This window comes from Cydia pomonella, chromosome 7, assembly GCF_033807575.1.
Source record: "Cydia pomonella isolate Wapato2018A chromosome 7, ilCydPomo1, whole genome shotgun sequence".
Classification (NCBI taxonomy): domain Eukaryota; kingdom Metazoa; phylum Arthropoda; class Insecta; order Lepidoptera; family Tortricidae; genus Cydia; species Cydia pomonella.
In genome coordinates, this window is record NC_084709.1 from 13,049,272 (window position 1) to 13,073,450 (window position 24,179).

General features: G+C 38.3%; 2 protein-coding genes across 3 annotated transcripts in view; one reads left to right on the forward strand and one right to left on the reverse strand.

Moving 5' to 3' along the window:
* LOC133519888 (27 kDa glycoprotein-like) overlaps positions 1–24,179 on the reverse strand; it is a 186,545-nt gene that overhangs the window by 128,042 nt on the left and 34,324 nt on the right. The gene's annotated exons all lie outside the window — the stretch shown is intronic.
* Positions 1–24,179, forward strand: part of LOC133519879 (bifunctional 3'-phosphoadenosine 5'-phosphosulfate synthase) — a 42,426-nt gene that overhangs the window by 2,287 nt on the left and 15,960 nt on the right. The window contains exons 1-3 of one of the 2 annotated variants that reach the window (XM_061854058.1): positions 908–1,103; positions 20,353–20,527; positions 22,502–22,674. In XM_061854058.1, coding sequence (XP_061710042.1) covers positions 1,026–1,103; positions 20,353–20,527; positions 22,502–22,674 — 426 coding nt within the window. In that variant the 5' untranslated portion in view covers positions 908–1,025. Of the gene's footprint in view, positions 1–907; positions 1,104–20,352; positions 20,528–22,501; positions 22,675–24,179 lie in introns of those variants that run through there. The other variant, XM_061854059.1, reaches the window with a different exon arrangement.

Genomic DNA, 24,179 nt, shown 5'->3' on the forward strand with positions numbered 1-24,179 from the left:
ATACTAAGTAGATTATGAAATACACTTTATATAGATATGAATAGAAATATATACAACATTCATAACACAGAATTTTAAAAAAATACCTGAGATCATTTTTCATCACATACCTAAATAAATGCCCTCACTGGGATTCAAACCCGGGGCCACCAGGTTTAATGGCTACCAAATTATATAAATGGTCTCTTTGTTTGTTTTCATTCCTTTATGAACCTAACTATAGGGATATCAGCTCGAATTGAAATAGACCTCTCAATTCTTAGTGGTTGACCTCTAAAGTTAAAAGGTTTCTGGTACATAAGACTAGCAACTTCCTGGGTTGATAAGTTGCCTTAATTGATAGGTTTTTTATATTGTTTTGTAGCAATCTATAAAACATTTACACTTAAGACACTGGGAATACTATGTCAGAATATTGATATTGAATTAAATTTCGTATTCTGTGCACTAACTATGATGATAATATAAGGTATAATGCATAAGGGTGTTATGCAAAATTGAACCCTATATACACTTTGAAATAATGTTGAAAATCAGGTGGGAAATATATTTCGTGTGCCTTATAAGGCTTAAGATAATATATTATGTCCAAATAAACAGACAGACATAATGTGGGTGCAGATACTGCCCATCTTGAATTTGTCTTACCTACTTATATAGAACCTGTGTATACTAGTCTTATTTACTCGGAAATGTTTAGCAAATATACAGAAATAAGTAACAAAGTGCGTAATCCTAAGAATCAAACAAATAAAAAATGTATTCCACTCAAGATATGTAAACCTCCTTGAAGCTAAACTATAAAGACTAAAGCTAGTTTTTAACTGGTATACGTTAAGTTTTTTTAATATATATTTTTTTAATTCGAAGCAATTGCCGCCCGTGAGTAAAATAAAATACACGATCAATGCGCGAACGCGCCAGTCGTGCATACAGTGGCGCGCGCGCTGACGTTTCCACCGCGCCCGCAGTGTAGCCAGTTCATTGTACGCGGGAAAGTGTTCGCAAATTATACTATTAGCAAAATGAACCGCGAAGCAAGAGACAGAAAGGTCGCCGAAACCTTTGAGAAGTATAAAATTTCTGAATGGGGAACGAGAACGGTTAGTGTCATTCATAACTATTACTTAATATTAGTTATGACAATGAAAGCAGCGTGAGTCGAATATTTCAAAACAAAACTTTTTGTCAATGCACGATACATTGTGTTAATCAAACCGGTAATTAATAAGTTATGTTAAATAATATATACGAAATTGGATTAAAACTTATGCAACTCTGATTTAATGCAGTTTATTATATCCACGGAATCGTCGCTTTCACTACGCTTCCTTTATAAAATTGTATAACTTTCTTTTCTCTTGTAAACAAACTTAATTTGAGATTTGTTTAATAACGACAGCGATGAGCATAACGAGTTGATTAGACACTTATGTAATATTTTTTACATTACATAAGTATTTATTTTATTTTACTATAAAAACTTTACATTACAGATTTTTTTATTTTATAATAAAGTAAACTACCGTGTTAAAATATTTTTTCTACATAAATTACGAATTCATATTTGAAATAAATAAATTTGATTTGTACAAATTCATTATATGCGATATAATCTGGCAATATATTTTGATATCATGAATCTCTCATGAAATTGCGGTAGGAAATCGAAGAAAATATGTTGATTTTGTAAAGTTAATTAGAACACTGCATCGACCATGGGGTCTTTTCTATTGTGTTATTTGTTTACACTCATTATTAAAAACTATTTTCCGGACACGCTAGAAAATGCGGATATACAAAGTTCGTTTGGATCCTATACACGGATTTTTTTGTATTCTTCCCTGTATTCCTACCTGAAATAACCTAGGCGCTAAATTTCTATTCCGCTCACAATACTTAAGAACATAAGAACCTAGTCAGATGGGTTTTTATTCAAGCCTAAGGATTAGAACGCACTGCGATCAATTTCTTGCGGTTTGCGGTACATTACTCTTTTTGCGGTTCTGAAACCGCAAGGAATTAATCGCAGTGCATTCTAAGCCTTATACTGGCTGCTACCTACAGGATTCTGAGTAGTTGATTTGATGCTCCATAATCTTTTAGGTACAGTTACAGTCGCCTTCAGTTCAGATATATCGGAGTGGCCAGGGTGCTCACAAATATCTGAACACGCCTCTATTGTCAAGGCGTTAGAGTGCGTGTGTACTATCAGTGGCTTTGGGAAAGCAGTGATAACTTTTGTTTTTCCGCATCAGTTCTATTAGTTTTTTAATTATATGTAATTTTTTACGTAGTGTTATACAAAATACGCGCTTGAAAACTTCAGTTTACTACACCTAATTGATAAAACCTATGCATATTCACTATTTTTGACGTTAAAAATTGATACGGATGTTAACATTATAAATTAAATATTTAGATTCCGACATATTCCACCTGTATCACCTGAATAAATATGGAGTAATATGATTAAGCTTATTACCTTGAAATATGAGGATCGCATCTACATCTACATGCCTACAGTGTGCTATTTTTTTAACGATATCGATTCAATTACGATATCGATATCAATTCGATTCGATGGCGCGATTATATTTTTTGTTAATAAACTATTCAACTACAATCACTTACGCAAAACAAAGCCCATATGATATGATTTATAAATCCCATCAAAAACATTTTCATGTAAAATGTTGCCAAGACGAAACCATGACGCTCGCAATGTCGAAAAGTTATCAGATCTCTTGTAGAGCCAAGCTTCTAACTCTACGAGTACAAGCCCTAACTTAACAAACTATATACACCTTAATCAAAATATATGTCTTGGCCGTTTCGCTAACGTCACATGGGCGTAAGGTGAAAAATGTACTCTATTAATTATTTTTTAATATACAATATTTCTTGTAGTCACGAAACGGCCAAGCCAGGTATTTTGACTAAGATGTAGAGTTTGTGAAGTTAGCGCTTGTAGAATTAGAAGCTTGGCTCTACAAGAGATCTGATAACTTTTTCTCAGTGCGAGGTTTCGTCTTGGCAACATTAAGTTTTTGATTTTTTTGTCTATTTTTGTACTAATACTATCCTGCAGACCAAATTTCAGCTTCCTAGGACTTCAGGAAGGACCCTTAGGGTTTTGATGAAAATCAGTGAGTGAGTGAGTGAGGTTGTCACGAAATCGTTTTTTTTAAATGAATAAAATCTAACGTATAAAGTATGAGAGCTATGCAATTGAAATTGTTTATGCTTAATAAGACATTAAATCCTGAGAATTTTGTTTATCTGGTATAATCCAAATCCAAGTTATGAGGGTTCAAAAAAATGACGAAGCGCTTAGAGAAAAGGTAGGTAGTGCCCTTGCGCTTCGCTTTGCAATGGCAATTTATCTCACAATATACAATTTCACTTAAAACTACTGTAGACTTAAGGTGGCTATAGGAATCGAGTTAAAGTTCAGTTCACTGTTACATATCTAATCACCCAAACGGTCTGATTCGACTGCTACAACTTTACATTTGATAATCTCTGGTAAATGACCTGAAATCAGAGCAAATTTGATACTCAATAAACAGGAGACTTACATATCTATTTCACAACTATATAAGAGTTATAATTATAACGGAGAGGCTTAATACATACTTTATATTTGTAGTAAAGTGCATGTAGGTAGGTAGATGCCATAATAGTGGGTTCCATAATCCTTAGGTATACCAAAGATAGGTATGGAAAAATCAATATCGAGAAAATTTGAAATATTTTTTACTCTAAAACTACTTGATCAATGATCAATTGATCACGCTTAAAATATTTTTTTATTAAGCTTTATATTCCTGATTTTTTTAGATTTTTTCGGTGTCCGGGTCAAATGTTTAGTTCATTCAATTAACTCAAAAAATCGGTGACTTTCTTAAATACCATCGGATAATGTGTCACGTGTTGAAAAAAAAAACAATTCGCTGAATGAGATAATGAATAGGTACGACTTATACGAGTATAGAAATGTTTTATAACTCGTTAGAACTATTTACTACTGTGTTATAGAATATTTGAACTTTATAATGCTTTGGACTTCCATTATGATTCCGAATGTCTCCATCGTTTCCATATAGCCCGTTAAAACGCGACATTGTTCATAGCTACGCTTATGATGGTTATCGTAATATTCGCAACACTAATTAAGTACTAAGTAATTAGAAAATAAAATGATTTGTTATCAAAACCTAATCAACAACAATGTTCTAATTTCTAATAAAGTTACAATTGTATGTATACCTAATATACCTATTGCTATGAATTAATTACATTTTATAATTAATTGCACAAAAAAAAGTAATATTAGTGAACTATACACGGTGTTTTACGAGCAACCCGAAAGATTTTAATAGTGTATTTCTGATCATATTGAAAAACTACAAGTAAAATGTCATATGAACTTTTCTTAAATTTGACAGTTTCAGAGTTAATGACAACTAATTAACAAAAAAAACATACTTTTATTGTTAATTAGTGCTAACCGCCTTTTTGATGTCGATGTGGCAACTATGGGACGTAGTCTAAATATCCTCATTGATAGATGTAAAAAAGTGACAAATAACACTTTGCAAAAACTAGGTTTTACGAAAAAAAAGTAAAAATTCATTCTAAGGGACAGGTTTACTAATGACATGTGCGTTTGTATTTAATAGTCTCCATATTTAGCTCCTTGCACTACCTGTTGACTTTTGTATGAGTTCGAAATTTCCTGCTACCTAAAGGTTGTCTGGAAGAGATCGCTTTTTAGAGATAAGACCGCCTGTTGTTACCTGGTTCTATTTTCCTTTAAAATTCATTTGTAGTTTTACATGTATGTAAAATGTATAATTGTTGGTGCAATAAAGAATATTTACTTACTTACTTACATTTGATATTATATACAAAAACAACGTTAAAAACAACCAAATAATTTTTGTTTTGCCAAATTTACCTAAATGTTATATGAGATAACATTTTTTTCTTTCTTTTGGCCTCAGAAATCAATCGTAGTTCAAATCTTTCGTATTCCCTGTGATGCACCGTGTATAATTAGCAAAATTTTTGTCAAGGTCGAGTTCTGATGATGAATTTTACGAGAAATTCAGGGAACTTCTCAAATCTTACAAGTATACAATCTTATAAGTATTGTAGCATTTTTTTAAATCTAAAAACCAAGCATTTTCATAAAACGTAATATTTGATGAAATGGTACTGATGATGAACGAAAAGAATAGAATTCTTCCGCGACAAGTTTATTACGTCTTGGGGCTACTTGTAGATCATTGTTTTGAGATGCACTATGGTCGTAAATCATTTTAATGCCATTTCAAACTGATTTGATAAGTCGGTTTTTTTAATTCTTTTAAATTGAAAAATAAATATCTTGGCGTTGCGACTGTACAAGAAATCTAAAAACTGGTTAGGAGATATAATTTAGAAAACAATCCTGACATTATATTTACTTGTTACATTTTTAACCAACTTCAAAAAGGAGATTTACTATTCTTTGGTTTTCTTTTTTGCCGTTTTTGAAGGTTTTTTAATACTACGTCGATGGCAATCTAGTATACGTCCCGCCTGACTCCAGAGGTTTTACATGCGCGTTGCTGACCCCGTGGAGCTCTGGCAACCTTACTCATCGGCAGGAATACAACACGATGAATAGGGTCTAGTGTTATTTGGCTGCTGTTTTCTGTAAGGTGGAGGTACTTCCCCAGTTGGTTTGGTTGGTTGATTGATGTATCTATGTTACCCTATTACTCGTTCTCGAAGACGACTGAACCGACCTGGAAGACACAGTTGGTTCTCTATTGTCTGATGGAATCCTGGGGAAATTCTTTAAATATGCTGGTTGCTTTTTCTGACCAGTGATTTTGTTATCGGGTATTATTTTGCCTCGGAAATCAACTAGGTGATACTAGGTGGTATAAGAATAACTGTGCCAATAAAGACCCTAAAATAATAGTTCAGTTGTATATCGGGCATACTAGACTGTTTTGAGGAGTCCATTTTTTATTCAAGATTATTATTGGAGAGATACTGTTTGCAATAGTCATGCTATTAAGTGCAGTCCACCACGCGGAATTAGCATTAACGAGACACATCCGCATCATTCATTTCCATGCCGATTTAGTCGTGTGATTATGTTATTCCTAGCTCAAACTATTTGTATTAAATAAAGCAAAGTGATACTTTACTCCAGGGCAAAGATTGCTTTATAAATCGCATGTCAGACCCCATATAAACTATTGCTGTCATCTTTGGGCAGGAGCAGCTGGATGCTAACTTGGGCCCTTCGACTCAGTCCAAAGGCGTGCTGTAGGAGCCGTCGACGATCCCGAACTCACAAGCGGTATTGAACCTTTAAGTCTAATGAGAGACTGCCTTCTTATGTGTGTTCTACCGCTTGTACAATAAGCTGTGCTCTGAAGAATTGTTTGACATGATTCCCACGACTACTTTCTATCACCGCACCGCCCGCCGTCGGCAGGGTGTTCATCCTCACACCCTAGAACCTAAATAGTCGCGCACTGTGCGGTTTAAGAGGTACTTCCTCCCGCGGACGCTCTGGCTGTGGAATGAGCTACCTGCCCAGGGTCTACAGTATGAGGTTCTTCAAAAAAGGAGTGTACTGATTTTTAAAAGGGCGGCAACGCGCATTTAACACCTCTGGAGTTGCAGGCATCCATAGGCTACAGTGACTGCTTACCATCAGGTGGGCCGTATGCTAGTTTGCCACCTTAGTGGTATAAAAAATATATCCGCAAATCAACTGAGGATATTTTGAGCATAAACATATTAAGCGATAAGTTAATCCGAATCAGTATTTACAGTACATATGCCTACTTTCCCGCACACGTGCGGGAATGAGCACTTTGTGTGCATATGTAGAAACTTTAAAGAGTCATAATGTACTGTAAAACGTTGTGCGATACACGTGCGAATAGGTAATAAGTACTTTAATAGAAATTAATATTTATATTGGCGTAAGGACAATTGTTGTATTTTTGCCAGAAACATTTATATTTTCTTCACTAAAAGAACTCATTTTTATAGCGTAGATACTTACGTGTTTCTTTTATTTTTATGTCAAACACAATTTACACGTACCAATTCAATAAGTATTTTCCGATCCCGCCTTTTTACTTCTTGTTATCACTTTTCAAGAGACGTTTTTCTGTTATTTGCTTCAAACCGACTCTAAACTTAGAAGCGTTTTTGCTTAAAAACCACAAACAGCTACAAAAGTAAAAACGCCTTAAGCGTGAACTGAATGGTTTTGACTTTTTTTGTAACAAGTTGCGCCAAAATAGACCTTTTACCATCACCAATGATAGATGATGATAACAATGAAACATAATACTCGTAGGAGTGGTGGTTCAGGTGGTACAGCTATTGCCTACTGTCCAGCTTGGTTTTAGACCATCTATTGGCACATTTCCGAACAGTGGCGTGAAAATAACTTTTTCTGTACACCAGAGTTTAGAGTAAAATTGTATAGTTCATAATAGATAGGTATAAACCGTGTCCTTCAAGAAGACGCGTGCTTTGACTCGTAATCTCATTTTATTAAAGGTTAGATTTGACAAATCTGCGCGTCATTGTGGATGACACGAACTATGAGATGTATATTTACGTAAATTATTTAGTCGTTTTTGATAGATTCACCAGTACATAGTTTTAGTCTTTTTATAGTTATCTGCCCACGCCGCCAGTTAGGTTAATATATACCTACCTCGGTACATACATACCAATATATTTTATCATTGCATTTACTAATTAATTCAATCGTTTTTAAATAATATATAACAAATACATTATTTTTATCCTGTCATCGTTCGCCCGTAATTGTAAAACATGGAGCTAAATTGTATTAACGCCCCGTCACTCATTTTATTTAGTAATTATAATTCTAACCAATACATCTACAGGTGTATATTCTTGGAATAAATAATTAACCAAACTCGTATCAAGTGAGCTAGTGACGTCCATACATGCCGCAGTAAATGCAGTAATAGCCACTATTAAAAACAAAATAACGCTATTATCTCACGTGTTATGAAACTGGCCGGTTTTACGTAAATTACCGACTTTCTCCATTTCCTATGCGAAGAGTTACGGCCGAGTTCGCAAGGAACATACTACCTTTTTAGGGTTCCGTAGTCAACTAGGAACCCTTATAGTTTCGCCATGTCCGTCTGTCTGTCTGTCCGAGGCTTTGCCCCGTGGTCGTTAGTGCTACAAAGCTGAAATTTGGCATGGATATATAAATCAATAAGCTGACAAAGTCGTACATTAAAATCTATAAATTTAATTTTTTTAGAGTACCTCCCCTACACGTAAAGCTGGGGTGCAATTTTTTTTTTGCTTCAACCCTACAGTGTGGGATATCGTTGAAAAGGTCTTTCAAAACTAATAAGGGTCTTCAACAAACATTTTTTGTTGAAGTGATTATATTCGGAGATAATCGCTCCGAAAGAAAAAAAATGTGTCCCCCCCCCTCTCTAACTTTTGAACCATAGATCCAAAAAATATGAAAAAAATCGTGGAAGTAGAGCTTAAGAAAGACATTAAATGAAAACTATAGCGGACATGATCAGTTTAGCTACTCGTATTTTTGAGCTATCGCAATAAGTTTCCCCTTCATAGTACAGACGTACATCAATAGTTCATTTTTTTTCGTCAGTATTCTTCACATTTTACTTCATAAATCATTTTCACTATGAAAAATATTTGAGCTCTTTCAAATGATACGACCCCACTTGACCTAGTCAAGATTTTGAAAATTGCCTCCTCTTCCTTTAGGACATTTTCCAGGAACATTTTCGAGGAATCTGAAAAGCAAAATTTGAAGCGGATTTATATTTTCGGATTAATTCAGGTTAATATGTAAAAACCCACGCGATGGCCATGTTTTTGTTTCTTTCTAATACCCTGGCTTTCCCGCTCTTAACAGAAAAAAAAACGAAAAGGTCTTCTCCCACTTCTTTTTTGTTAGGTATGTCTTTCTTAAATGGGAAAAAGGTACAGCAAGCGAGATAAAACATACGAGAAAACTTGCATACCTACATAAATACATACCTACATTTTTAATCATTGTAATACTGTTATCGTAACATGCATATATAATTGCATCTTGAATATTTGTAATGTTCTTATCTAATTATGCTCAAATATCATTTATTTGTAGTTTTTTTTTACTAATCACAACTACATAAGTACAAAATGTAAGTACGTACAACATTCACTAAGCGCATTATGCCCTTTACCTACTAAGGTGTTATACTCGTACGAATCGAGAGAGGATCAAGGACTAGTTGCGTAATAAGTATTTAAGTTGCCTTCGGTTATTATTATTATGGACTACTTCGTTTAAATACTTGATTAGGTTCGTTGCATATTTAGAACAGACTGCACTATGTACGAGTACCTTGCTGTTCTTGGTGTAATCTCCATAATAATCCTACATAAAAAGTATATCAAGGTTCCATAAACACGCTTCGCAGTTGAGTGCGACTTTAAACTTCGAATTATAATCTTACGATGAAGGATGCAGCGAGAGGAATATGTCGAGAACGTTTGTATAGAACAATGACCACTAACTAGGTAATGTTTACTCTTAAGCACGCACTCAAATTAATATTTTATACAATCGTGATATAATATAGATATATAACTTTTCAGTCGAGTACCGTGTTTAGGCAACGAAGCTTTCTGAAGTACGAGACTGTAAAAGCTTGATTATATCACTATTACAATACTTTTTCTACGAGTCATCTAAAATAATACTTTTTTTACTATAAAACCTAAATAATTAATAAAAATTGATAAGTACTCTCAGACAAAAATGTAGTACGAAAGACATAAACGCGCGAGCGCGCGACTTTAGTAACGCGCCCGTTTAGACTTTTCTGTCGGAGCGCGGTGGGACGTGGTCTATTTTTTTTTATAGTTGACTACAGCGTATCGAATATTATAGTCGAGTCGGGAGCCTATACATGAAAAGTACGCAATTATAGTTTGGTCATCATAATTTCATAGAAGTTTGACGTTTAAAATAACTCGTGCACGGTCGTGGCTATCAAAATCGCTGCCAACTTATCGTGGTTTGACTCTAATGTAAATAAAACGATTAAACAGATGTTTGATTTAAATATATACCGTATGTAATTTTATTTAAACAGCTGAGCACATTTTATGTCCTCAGATGGCACTCATGGTCATGCGCCATATAATATTGATGTTACCATCGTCCACACTGTTAACTGGCAATAGGCTAGATGACAAGTTTTTGATATGATATCGTAGGTCCGGTTGTTTTATTTTCAGGATAATTTGCCTATAGGTATGTGGTCCATTGCATTATAGTATTTTTCCTACTCCTCTACTGTTATCTGTCATTTATGCATTCATTAACACGAATATAAGAACATACATAAAAGATTTCAAGAAAAGTCTATATTGTCTATTCCTCATAAAAGCTCTTGTGCTTTTATAAGCTATAATGTTACTGCGATTAATGGCTACCAACCTTACAAAACCAAAACGAATACAGTTTTAAACTAAGTGCATTGATGCCAACTTACAAAATATTCATTTGGTTGTATAGTAAAAATAATTACTTCATAAGTCAGAAACACGCATGTGACACCCGTAATATAGCAACACCCATAGACTACGAAGACCGCTTAGCGTTGCTTGTTAGTCTCCGTAGGCTACGGTGGCCAAAATTGAGAAAAAACTGTCCAAAAAATTAATTTAGCAAGTAGCAAGTACCAGGGCCTCATGAGTTACGAGGAGGTGTCGCCGACCGGCCGGCCGCGGCCCGGGGCGGGCCGGGCGCGTCACAAGGTATGCTCGCGCGTCTTGGCTATATACTTTTGCTGTAATTTGTTTACCTAAATTAAGATTTATTTTTGTTGACTCGTAGGAAAAATATTGTATGCAACGTTGTATAAGTAGGTCAAAAAATTCTCGTGGCGTATTCCTTTACAATGTTCGCCTACGCCTTCGGCTCCGGCTCACATTGTAACTCACGCCACTCGCCTTTTTTGACCCTTCTTATACAACTGTTGCATAAAATACTATTATGCAACCGTCGTTTAAGAGAGGTCAAAAAAGTCGAGTGGCGTGACTAACAATTTGAGTCGAAGCCGAAAATTGTTAATAAAGACGCCACGAGTATTTTTAGACTCTGTTAAACAACGTTGCATACAATACTTTTTCTACGACCAAGCACTTACTTTGAAATAAAATTGTAAATTTAACAAATATTTTTCATGTCATCTATCGCGATTCTGAAGGCAGCAAATTTTAGTTACTTCTTGGGCCATCACTGATATTTCTTCAGGCTTAGACACTAAGTTTTCGTCTTCATCCATTTTAACTTGAAAGACACACTGTTTTTAAACACAAAACTTAAGTTTTTATTCGACTACCACAATAACCACATTCGAGAAGTAGCAAAGAATGGAGGGTACGGGCGGGAAAATGAGTGAATGAAATTAAAAAAAATTGTCTATGGTTCACTTATTTGTCAGAAATGACATTTAAAATAAGGTTGGCAACAATGTATTTCATACGATATTTTTTAAGTGGCACGTAGCTCTTCGCACCTTCTTCTCTATCGAAGTGCTGACTGTCTGTACGAATAAGTGGAGAAGTTATGTGTGTATGTACAAAGTGTACAAATGCATGAGTTAAAGGCGACGCAATAGCTTTGTAGGTTTTAACCTTTACCTTTAATCAAATGCCGCTCTAAGGCAGCTCAAAAAAATAAAAATATACATATATATTCAAGTGTTTGGTGATTTTACAATGAATATTGAGATTCGTTGTTATTAAGGAAGAGGAAGAAAATAACTGTTAGCTCTTGAAAAATATAAATATAACCTTATAGTTTTTATAGATAATAGATCCATCTATTATTATACTGTGATGGGGTCACGTTCGCCGGGGCGGGCGTGGCCTCATACAACTCCCTTGTTCCAAACGGGAGCAAGGGTTTCCTAGTTAGCTCAGAGGAGAGAGAGGGTGCAGGGTGAGACAAAGAAACCAAAGGTAATGCTGTAACACAAATCGGCGGGCTTTTATGCCGGTTTATTATAAATAAAGGTTCCTTAAATCTAGATGTCCTAGGCTAGGTACGACGCGGGGGATGATTCTAATTTATAGCAACAGGATTACGGGACGGCGCGGACCCTAAGCTACTCGCGAGTTTTGGGATCGGTATCCCCTAAGAGTGAAGGGGCGGTTGTGACGGGAGCGAGATAGTATAGGGGTGGATACCCCGGGTGCCCTCACGCGTCTGTAAACACGCCGGCACAACCGGGATAAGGAATCGGGAAGGGGTACGTACTCCAGGTGCCTTCACGCGTCTGAAAACGCGCCGGCTCGACTGGGCTACGGGGTCAGGAAGGGTACGTACTCCAGGTGCCTTAACGCGTCTGTAAACACGCCGGCTCAACTGGCCTACGGGAATCAGGAAGGGTAGGGTGGCTAGGGACCGGGAGCCATAACGCGTCTGAAAACACGCCGGCTCGTACCGGGAGAGCAGCGGTCCTCACAGCAGAAGGCGGTGAGAGCGACTGCCTGCTATCTAGGCGACCGCGCTGGCTTTTATAGTGCGCGGCTCGCGGGGCGCGGGCGGGGGCAGCGACTCTCAGTCGCTCGGCGGCCGGCATGCGGCGCGATGGGTAGCTCGGGACAGATCACGCGGCGGTGGCGTGGTATTGTGATGCGCGGCTGCGCGCGCCATCACAGTCCCGTCACCCGTCTGGAGATTTTTACCTGTTGGGAAAAATCACCGAATTAGAACATGATGGTTGAAAGTTGTTACCTCTCCTCGTTTATTGTTGTTTTGTCTTTTTATTGATATTTACTGGATGCTATTCTATTTATCTATTATTTTTGTATTTATCCTAAGTATTCGTATTCCTTTTTTTTCTGTATGTTTATTTAATTTGAGGCATTTTATTTTATGTCGCACCGGTATTTTGTATGCATATGTTTCGTTTATACTTGCTATCTTAATTATGTGTCTATTTATCTTCATTTATTGTTAGCCTATGTTCTCTGTTTTACCCGCGTCGTTTGTTTTTTAAAGTTATTTATTGTAACTATATTGCTTTTACACTATTATACTATTCCCACTATATTGTTGTTCACTTATCGTAATGCTACCAATTCACTTAATTGTTATGTACTTACCCGGTACGTAATATACAATTTCTATGTGCTCATATTGTTTTTATCTATTTACTATCTCACTTATATACATTTTTTTTAAAGGTATTTTGTATTTATATGATTATTTTGTTGCCTTTTATTTCACGTATTATATTCACGGTTTACACTTTTTTACTTTATATTGGATTGTTTTTTTCACTGCACTGTCTATTTATTTCACTTACTTTGTATATATCTATATATTTTTTTTTTGTAATCTATTCTTCTTTTCCCCCTTTTCCTTCTTGCGGTGGCGTTGGTAGGGCGGGTGCGCGTGGCTTTTTTTTTTAATTCTATTCTGCTCTTCTAATGTATGGGTATCCCTTTGTTTATCACTTACTCGTTTTACTCGGATTTTCTGGTTCAGTCGGATTCGCGCCTTATGCTGTAGCACGTTAGGTTCATTTTGTTTTCCTCCCTATATGTATTTTTCTTACACTAAATTATCGGTTAAGGGTCCCATGTTCCTTTTCTTGAGGTGGCTGATGCCCTCGCTGTGTTTTTTTTTATAGATATATCACTGGTTTTTTTTTTTCAACGTACAGTCCAACGTATTGAGGTGCTAACTTTGCCGCATAGTCGCGCTTTGCTCTGGATAAATTGTGATTTCTTTTCAGGACGAGATTGACTTGCGGGGCCCATTCACGTTTATTTCTGTCATAGTGTCCTTTTTGTATGGTCGACGCTTGTTGTTGCTTACATTTTTCCTCCTTGCGTCGGGGTTCCTGGTCAGCTGATGCCATTTTTCCTGGTACCATTCGTGTTCTCTCGCTGTACTTACTGGATTTCTGGATAGGCCGTCTGCTATCTCGTTTTGAGTTGCGCTTCGATACACTATATAGGTTAACCGACCTGTGGGGTCCTTTATGCTGTTCAAGCAGTGTATTGCTTGCTGGTCCGTTCCTACGGTGAACTGGTCGCCTTCTAGAAATGCCTTCATTTTCTTTATACTCCCTCGGATTGCTAAGTACTTTTTCTCTTCTGTTGTATAACTTTCTCTGTGGTATTGGGTACGCATCTTTCTCGGTTATCTGGTTAATTTTACGGATATCTACACCGGATCGGTACTGACCTGACGGCTTTTTTGCCAGCACCACGGGGAAACTATCTGGGCTGTGGTACCTCTCGACCACGCCCTGTTGACGCATGTCAATCACGCGTTTGTCTATTATTTCTTGCTGCTTCGGATTTCGTGGATAATATCTTTGTTTTACGGGTTCTATGTGCTTCGGTTTTATTTTATGTTGTACCTGTGTGAGCGGTGTGGTTGGCTGCTGTTGACTGGATTCGGTGGTTGTGCTATTCTGGTTTTGCTGTTGTGGTTCCGGTGTGATCTTGTTTTCTTCTGTGCTTTCTACGGTTTCTTCTCCTTCTCCGGTTTCTTTGTGTTGCCGTTGGCTATTATTATTACCGCGGTCATCTGAGTCTTGGCTTTCTCCTGGCCATTGTATTGACATTCCAAGTCGTTTCAGGATGTCCATTCCTATTATAATGTCCGTGGCTGACGGCAACACTCTCAGCCAGTGTCTGATCGTTACCTCCTTGATTACTATGTCGACCAACAGGTTGTCGTGTGCTTGCGTCCTGGTCCCATTTGCTAGTACTATTTCTCTTGTTTTTACCTTATCCTGGTATGCGCGGTCCTTACATTCATTGTATACCTGTTGATTGATGTACGAGTTGGTGGAGCCTGTGTCTATAACGCCTCGGTATCTTCTTCCTATTATGCGTAAATTCATGTATAGGCGGTTGTCGCTCGTCTGTAGACTGTCGGCTGCTCCTACCTTTTCCTGGCCTTTCCAGGTTATTTTCCTGCAGCAGGCTCTGCTCAACACTCCCAGTTTTCCACACTGGCTACAAAATACTTGGCGTTTGCCTCTGCAGGCGTCTGCGTTATGTCCCGGTTTCCCACAGGACCAGCAACTCGTCTTGGGGTCGTACCTTGGATGTACTGTTTGGCTCGTACTCTCTCTCTGTTCGGGTTTCGGTTTCAGGTTGTTGTGGCGTCTGTCGTCCCTACCTTGGGTCGCTTGCTCACTGTTTGCTTGCTCGTCGTCACTCGATTTGGCGTCGTCGCCGGTGTATCGCCATGCTCGTAATGACGTTGTTGTACCGTATATGGGTGTCCTTATGTTTTCATACTCGGTTCCCAGTCTTAATAGCTCTGGTAAGGTCTTGTAGTCTTGTCTTTTGATGTATAGTTTGTAGCTTTGTAACATATTCTCGTGGATGCGGTATAACTTTTCTCTCTCATTGAGGTTTCCGTACCTGCGCATTAGTGTCTGTATATCCGTGACGTAATCGGTAAACCTCTCCTGGACTCTTTGCTTTCTGGTGACGATTTTGGCTATGAGATCCTCTTCATAATTGGCAGGAAAGTAGTACAACTTAAATATTTGCAGGAATTGTTCCCAATTGGTCAATGATTCAACGTAATTTCTGTACCAGAGCAGCGCCCTACCTTTTAAGATGCGTGGTAGTGCTGGTAATATATCCTCCTTCTTAATGTTGCTCGCATTGATGAGTTCTTCCAGCCTTTCTATGAACTCGACGGCGTCGTCTGTGGTACTGAATGATAGGTTCCACTCCTTTATGAGTTTTGTTATTACCTTTGCTCTGTTTTCTGCCATTTTTTCGGCTTCTTCTTCCTTCAGGACCTCCACGAAGCTCTTACGTATCTCCTCTACGGTTAAGTCTTCGGTCGGGATGCCACGTTCCGTGGCTTCTTGTATCAACTCGGGTTTCTTCAGTCGGTATATCCAACTTGTAGGCATTTATAATACCTACCGGTAAGCAGCGGTTGTACGGTGAACGGTTATCTGTGCGGGAGTTGAATTTACCTGGATGGAGCGTCGGGGCTCCTGGTGTACCTTTGTGCGGGCTAGATGTGATCTACGGGCGGGCGGGATGCGACAGTCCCCCCAAATCGGTGCGGTGATGCTACGTATAGCGGTGTACGGTATATATACCCGGTACGGTATATGGCAAATATTTATTTATTTATTTATTTTTATCCCTGTCCTTTCTCTAGCACCGGTTCTTTTCAGGATACCGTCTGGACTCCTACGTTAGTTATTTAGTTGGGCGCTAGATGTGATTTACGGGTGGGCGGGAAGTGACACTCCCCCCAAATGGATGTGGTAATGCTACGGTGTAGCAGCCCTACGGTATATATATTTATTTATTTATTTATAACTACCCCTGTCCTCTCTCGAGCACCGGTTCCTTCCAGGATACCGTATGGACTCCTACGTGAGTTATTTCGTTGGGCGCCAGATGTGATGTACGGGTGGGCGGGAAGCGACACTTCCCCCAAATGGATGCGGTAATGCTACGGTGTAGCAGCCCTACGGTATATATATATATATATATATATATTTATTTATTTATAACTACCCCTGTCCTCTCTCGAGCACCGATTCCTTCCAGGACACCGTATGGACTCCTACGTGAGTTATTTCGTTGGGCGCCAGATGTGATGGGGTCACGTTCGCCGGGGCGGGCGTGGCCTCATACAACTCCCTTGTTCCAAACGGGAGCAAGGGTTTCCTAGTTAGCTCAGAGGAGAGAGAGGGTGCAGGGTGAGACAAAGAAACCAAAGGTAATGCTGTAACACAAATCGGCGGGCTTTTATGCCGGTTTATTATAAATAAAGGTTCCTTAAATCTAGATGTCCTAGGCTAGGTACGACGCGGGGGATGATTCTAATTTATAGCAACAGGATTACGGGACGGCGCGGACCCTAAGCTACTCGCGAGTTTTGGGATCGGTATCCCCTAAGAGTGAAGGGGCGGTTGTGACGGGAGCGAGATAGTATAGGGGTGGATACCCCGGGTGCCCTCACGCGTCTGTAAACACGCCGGCACAACCGGGATAAGGAATCGGGAAGGGGTACGTACTCCAGGTGCCTTCACGCGTCTGAAAACGCGCCGGCTCGACTGGGCTACGGGGTCAGGAAGGGTACGTACTCCAGGTGCCTTAACGCGTCTGTAAACACGCCGGCTCAACTGGCCTACGGGAATCAGGAAGGGTAGGGTGGCTAGGGACCGGGAGCCATAACGCGTCTGAAAACACGCCGGCTCGTACCGGGAGAGCAGCGGTCCTCACAGCAGAAGGCGGTGAGAGCGACTGCCTGCTATCTAGGCGACCGCGCTGGCTTTTATAGTGCGCGGCTCGCGGGGCGCGGGCGGGGGCAGCGACTCTCAGTCGCTCGGCGGCCGGCATGCGGCGCGATGGGTAGCTCGGGACAGATCACGCGGCGGTGGCGTGGTATTGTGATGCGCGGCTGCGCGCGCCATCACAATACTGTTATGGATGGAGTGCAGCTTTAACCTTTGACTAAGGTCACTTTATTGTGCCACGTCACACTTTAATTACACTTATTTAATTGCATATAACCTATGCACGGAAGTTACGTTATAGCTTAACAAAAATAATATTCAATCGTTATAAGTTTTTAACTAAGAGATTGTAAAATATCTCAATGTTACCTTCGATTGGCATTGATTTGATATAAGTAATTTGAACCGTTTTATTGTAACTTACTTATATATTTTTTTCTTCCTTATTTTATAATTTTTAAACACAATAAATAAAATATATAAACGTGACATAGACGCACTACTTATTCGGGCGCGGATAAATAAATGTCGCTTGTAACTAAATGAATATTTTTTATATCCCATTTCGACTGATACAACTGTAAAAGAATTGGCGTTCTTCCTTTGACACGCTATGTTTTCAGTAAAAATCTATTTATAAACGCTTGGCTACTGTACCTAATTAAGTAAATAATTGACTTGTCTTAGATTATGGAGCATTATGAGACATAAATCAAAAGATACTCTGTTGAACAAAGTGCGGAATAAATCAGTACAGTCAGCGTAGCCAACATACCATTCGTTAACGCTCCGTAACGAACGAAACAACTGTCACTCGCGCTAATATGAAAGAGTGATAGAGATGACTACGCTACGCTACGGAGCGTTAACGATTGGCATGTTGGCTACGCAGGCTGCTGCTTGATTAGTACATTACCGGTGCAAAATGGGTCATTATAACTAGATGCAACTTATGCCTCTATTTCATCATTAGGTTATAAATATTTAATAGTATGTTTACTTGTATTCACCGATTTATCAAGCACAGGACACAGTGTGCCGCTACGGGAAGTCTCCGTACCTACATGTTACTGTTTTATAAAAGGTCATATAATGTGTATCGCAGATAAGACCTTCTGCGTGTGCGGTTTTTCGTTTGTTACTTTATTCATATCGGATCGTATAAAGGTAACTTTCGTTCATACGTTGTTAGACACGCACTTGGCCGGTTTTTTTTAATCTTGTTCCTAGTTTGTCAATAATATTATAAATTCCTAAATATTTGAAATTAGCTTATTGTACTTGTGTCTATATGGTTAAATAATTATCAAATGAACTAATTAATCCAATGACACCGATGTGTTATCTTCAGAGATGGATAAAAAATTTATCCAATTCCAAAAAATCAAACAACAACACATACATCAACTATCTACTTGATAGGTAGATTAAAGATACCTAGAGGATTATTAGTTTGAGCACGCCTGTACGAAATATTTGAAAAATGCATGATCATAATTTGTAAGCAACTAAAGTTTTAGATATGATAGACAAAACGTCATAGTGATTTGTAAACAAAATTATGATACTTTATGTATTTTTTAAACTAGGTTTTTATTTAGAGACCTAGCTATAATTTAAACAATAATTACAGTATGTAGGTATATTAACTAAAACAATTTACTCAAACCCGTTAATGTTTATAACATTTAAAAATAATTTAAAACCTTAGCAAAGTAATGTCCCAGCAAAATATCAAAACAGAGATTCGTGTAAGTACCTGTCGAAAAGTTTATGAAAAACCCAAACTCTTTCATAGACTTATCGTTCCGTTAATGTTTACGTCAGAAATATGAAGAATGGTAGCTACATATTTTATTTAAATACAGACATATTTTATTTTAAAACGCCTTTTATTGTTTGTTTATGATAGCATTTTCATTAATGACAGCATTTAAAAACATTCGAAAACGCACCGGAATGACAGGCGTCAACCTTCATGTTGAAGTTCGAATTTCCGCACGGTTACAAATAAACAATACACAAAACTTTTGCGCGTTTCATTGACAACGGCTATTATTGAAATAATTACCTACGTTATTTATTTACAGTTCTCAAAGCGCATGAGCGTTGGCAATAATAACGCAAATGTTGAGTCAGTTGTCCCTTGTTACGCATCTATGCAAATAACGCATGTACCTACCGTCGTAAATCAAAAACGTAAACAAACTTTACAGCGTGTTATAATAGTACATTACGATACAAGTGCGAAAAATAGGAAATTCGAAACGAGTGGCGATAAATTAAAACACGAGTTGCGAATTACCTATTCGCACATGTATCGTACAACGTTTTACAGTACATATGGCCCTTTAAATGTTCGACACAGTAACGTAATATGCTAATTTTCGCACTAGTGCGGTAAAGTAGACCATATGTACTGTAAATACGTTTAATCGATTAACCGACTCCAAAACTAAGTGAAGTGAAGCTCAGAAGCTACTAAAAAGCCTGGAATTACAATGAACTTCAGTTGCCCATAAACCCGTTTTAATAAACATTTTTCATTCGTATATTACATACTGTATAGTATTCTATTGGTAATAAATAACGTAGGTAAGCTGCAAAGTCCTAAAGTAAACCAGAGTTTAATGTAGTTTTTTCTCATTCTACGGTTTCTGTACTTAAACTATTGTAAGATTTTGGACTCAATTATGGCGGTACGTTGGTAGACGTGATTTTTCCGTTGCTGAAAAAGATGCCGTATTTTTGCGGTAGGTCCTTTGTTTAGTTATACTTCAGAATTCAGAATACTTGATGACGTAACACGAGCAGAAGTACAGTGTTAGTATTAACACGTTCACTGTCCCAATCTGAATTGTTAACCTTACGGCTTTGTAATAGAGCTTGCCGTGACCCATATACGGGGCACGGACAGTGGACGTGTTAAGGTATTGACGTAAAGAGAAGTAGGTTTAGTAGTTTTTTTAAGTATATTTTTGTCTTGTTTCAGTGCGCTCAAGTGGCTACAAATGTTGTAGAGCAAAAGCACACGGTATCGCGGGCGAAGCGGAGCCGCGCGCTCGGTAGCCGCGCTTTCCGCGGCAGCACCGTTTGGCTGACCGGCCTCAGTGGAGCTGGCAAGACCACTATTGCGTTCGCGCTAGAAGCCTACTTGGTGTCTAAAGGTTGGTTCCGACACAATTTGGTTAACGGGTCGTCGTGTTGATGGCCGGTCACTATAGACCTTATGTGGTGGGAGTAGAAGCACACTGTATCAAAGACAAAACTGCTTTCCGCGGCAGCACCGTTTGACTGACCGGCCTCAGTGGACCTGGCAAGAACACTAATTACATTGAAAACGTGGCTTTAATGGCGATGGTAGACCACTACGATGCGGGTATGATCAAAGGCGAAGGAGCACCGCTTTCCGCGGACTGACTGGATTGTGGGGCTAGCAAGACCAGTATTGAGTGCGAAAACTAATTCCAGAGAATGAATTCTTCATTCAGTTTGATCAGGACCTCTGAGTTCCTATATAAAGATTATTATAGTTCATTTCGAGTTTTCGACACAGTTTGGCCTACCCTAATCTGCCAACATTTTCGTAGCGCTAAGCTCGTAGTCATCAATCCCAGCGTTTTCCCACTTCGTACATGAAAGCGACTACGAACAGAGAACCCGCCGAGCGGGCTCCCCGCACTCAAAGTGTTAAAGTTTTGTAGGTACATTCGTGGCTGGTTCTTACAAACCGGAATATGTGATAGCTATAGTCGCCATCAGATCAGATATATCGGAGCGGCCAAGATGCTCACAAATATGAACACACCCCTATTGTCAAGGTGCTAGAGTGCGTGTTCAGATATTTTTGAGCACCTCGGCCGCTCCGATGTATCTGATGGCGACTGTACAATATACAAATATTCTTTAATGCACACCAATAAGAAACAAGATAGTACCTACATATAAATTAATAAATGGGAACAACACACGGAAACACTTAAAAAACGGCAAATGGTAGAAGCACTTATGTAGTTGCAAGACCACTATTGCGTTCGCGCTAAAAGCCTACTTGTTGGTGTCTTAGGCCTCACGGCGCGCGAACTCTCATGGGAGTTTACTTACGCTGCGGACTATTCCGGTTACATCCAATTCAGATCCAGGGTATTTAATTTAGGTATCAAGATATTTACCTGATAATGGAGACAATTTAGTTCATTAGAGCTAAGATAATGTCTCCAATAACGTATCGTAAACTGGATTAGGATATCTAAACAAAGACTATTGTAAAAGCCACAAATCTTATCGGTGCCTGCATGTGTGTAGTGTAGATTAATAGAAAAATGTGTCAATTGTGAATCAAGGTTGTATTCTCATAATAAGAATACATATTATTCACTAAGTATTTCTTCGAGTAGTCAAATTTCACACACAAATCGCGAAACACGGGTCGGGTAAAATCAGAAGTGACGATTTGCCTGAATTAATTCCTTGATTGTAGTTCTTATCGCTTATAATATATTCATATAGAATTACCTACCTATTTCATCATTATAACAAGGATACAAACTTCGATCAAAAAATAGGTTTTTGGCGTTTTCTAGCAGCGGAAATTTTTCGTACTTAGGTATGTGAGTTTGTTACTGATGTCCTCCTAGTTCGTATTTGATGTTTTTTTTAGGAACGTGTATTTTTAAATCTTTGAAAATTGTTTACTGATATGGGTGGTGCTACTATTTTCTGGAAATCATATTTTCCGAGTTGCAATTTCTGCCATTCGCAATTTTTACCTCTTTATTTTTTCTCAATAGCTTCCTTGAATGTGAATGGTTAGAAATTAAGCTATTGAAAAATACATATAATAGGAAAATATACGAATGGTTTGAAACGGGTAAAAGGGTTAATCTTTTGTGTAAGTAAAGAGGCAAATTTTGCGAAAGGAAAAATTGCTATCAGAAATGTTCCTATCTGATCTGCTAAAGGTCGGTGTCGGTACGCTAAAAATATTTACACCGATCAAGTCAGTAGTGGCTTTTAGCTTCCTGAAACTTCTAATTGTTATTCAGTTGTCTACTGATATTTTTTTCCAATCCAGAGCTCTTTTACTTGATTTTTTTTTCTTCGCCTTTTGATCTATTGCAAATGAACGGTTATTTTCACAGGTATCCCCACATACGCGCTAGACGGCGACAACATCCGCACGGGCCTGAACAAGAACCTTGGGTTCTCGAAGCAGGACCGCGAGGAGAACATCCGGCGAGTCGCGGAGGTGGCCAAACTGTTTGCGGACAGCGGCCATGTGTGCCTTTGCAGTTTCGTGTCGCCGTTTGCAGAGGTAAAAGCTAATATATGCACATGCAACAGTCTGTCTTGTTGTCCGATTCGCAGGTCGCTAGGACGTGCGAGTGGATGTCGCTATAATACGCGCATAACGTTGTCTCGCTCAAATATCGGAGCGACCTGCGAATCGGATGCAGTGTGCCAGGCATCTTGGCTTTTTGATCATCTTAACCCATTCTGGGTCAGCGACTCAGCTTATGGGCCATGCTCAAACAGTTCCGCAGGGCCAGTGACTCGCATGTGAGTCATGAATAAATTCTGGTTTAAACATAAACGAGACGTAATTGGACGTAATAACGTACGTATCCATTAAGTTAACAACCATTTCTATAAGGTATATTACGATAAAAAATTATAAACACGTTGAAAATAGAGCCTAGAATATTCAATTTTGGTTTACTATCCAGTGCAATATAGTAAATATATTGAAATTTTAAATACATACGCATTGCAAGCAAACAGATAAATCCATATTTCCAAGATACTAAAATATACATAATATTTTAGAAGTTATTGACATGGCTCAGGGTATGGGTCACCGTGGCCTGGCGCTACTTGTAAAAATTACAAATGTTTCCGTAGCAAGCTAAAATATACTTTATTGACTGGTTTTAAAGTTTATTTCATGTTAAAGCTGTTTGATATTGTACCATTTTACAACCGATTACTATTTGGATGATGGCACGCAATATTTACCAAACCGTAGTAAAATAATATTTTGTTTTGTGTGAGGGGTACGGCAACGAGGACTGTACTGTACTTTTATGTCATAATATTTGGTGATCGTTGTATTGTACAGTCAGCGTCAAATACTTCGTAGCAGTCAAAGTAGCCAAATAGTTCGGTACACCATATATTTAGTATGGTGTACCGAACTATTTGGCCACTTTGACTACTACGAAGTATTTGACGCTGACTGTATCTTAGGCTATTAACCATGATGTTAATATTCAGTCTTTTTTTTTTTCGTTTTAATATAAAACAAGGCAGTAGAAACCGTCACCACTAACTAATATTGTATTATCATAATGGTGTGTGACAAATATTTACAAGGCAAATGGGTCAAATTGAACTGCCAATATTTGACCCATAAAACAAAAACAAACACAGCAAGTCAAATATGTAAAAAGTAAAAATGTTCAATCCTACAAACTGTATTTTTTTTTATAGTCACAGAAAAAAGGTGGTTAGTAAAAATGTCGTATAATGTTGTTCAACTGGCCGGCTTCATAAGCGGCGATTTACCGTGCGCGCCAGGCCTGAGACCCATAAGCTGAGTCATACGTTTTAGCTAAAAACGGTTTGTATGGTGGCCCAGCGTATTATGTACGCTCGACGGGTCTTGGCCATGAATGGGTTAAGACTCTTCCTATTCGAGAAACCTCATCAAACTTTGAAGCGGGCAAAGCGACGAGGAGAAAACCCGCGATCCCGACGAAGTAGGTACTAGAAAATAAGATATTTATGACATTCGTTTTCTTGAGAGTATTCCGATCAGGG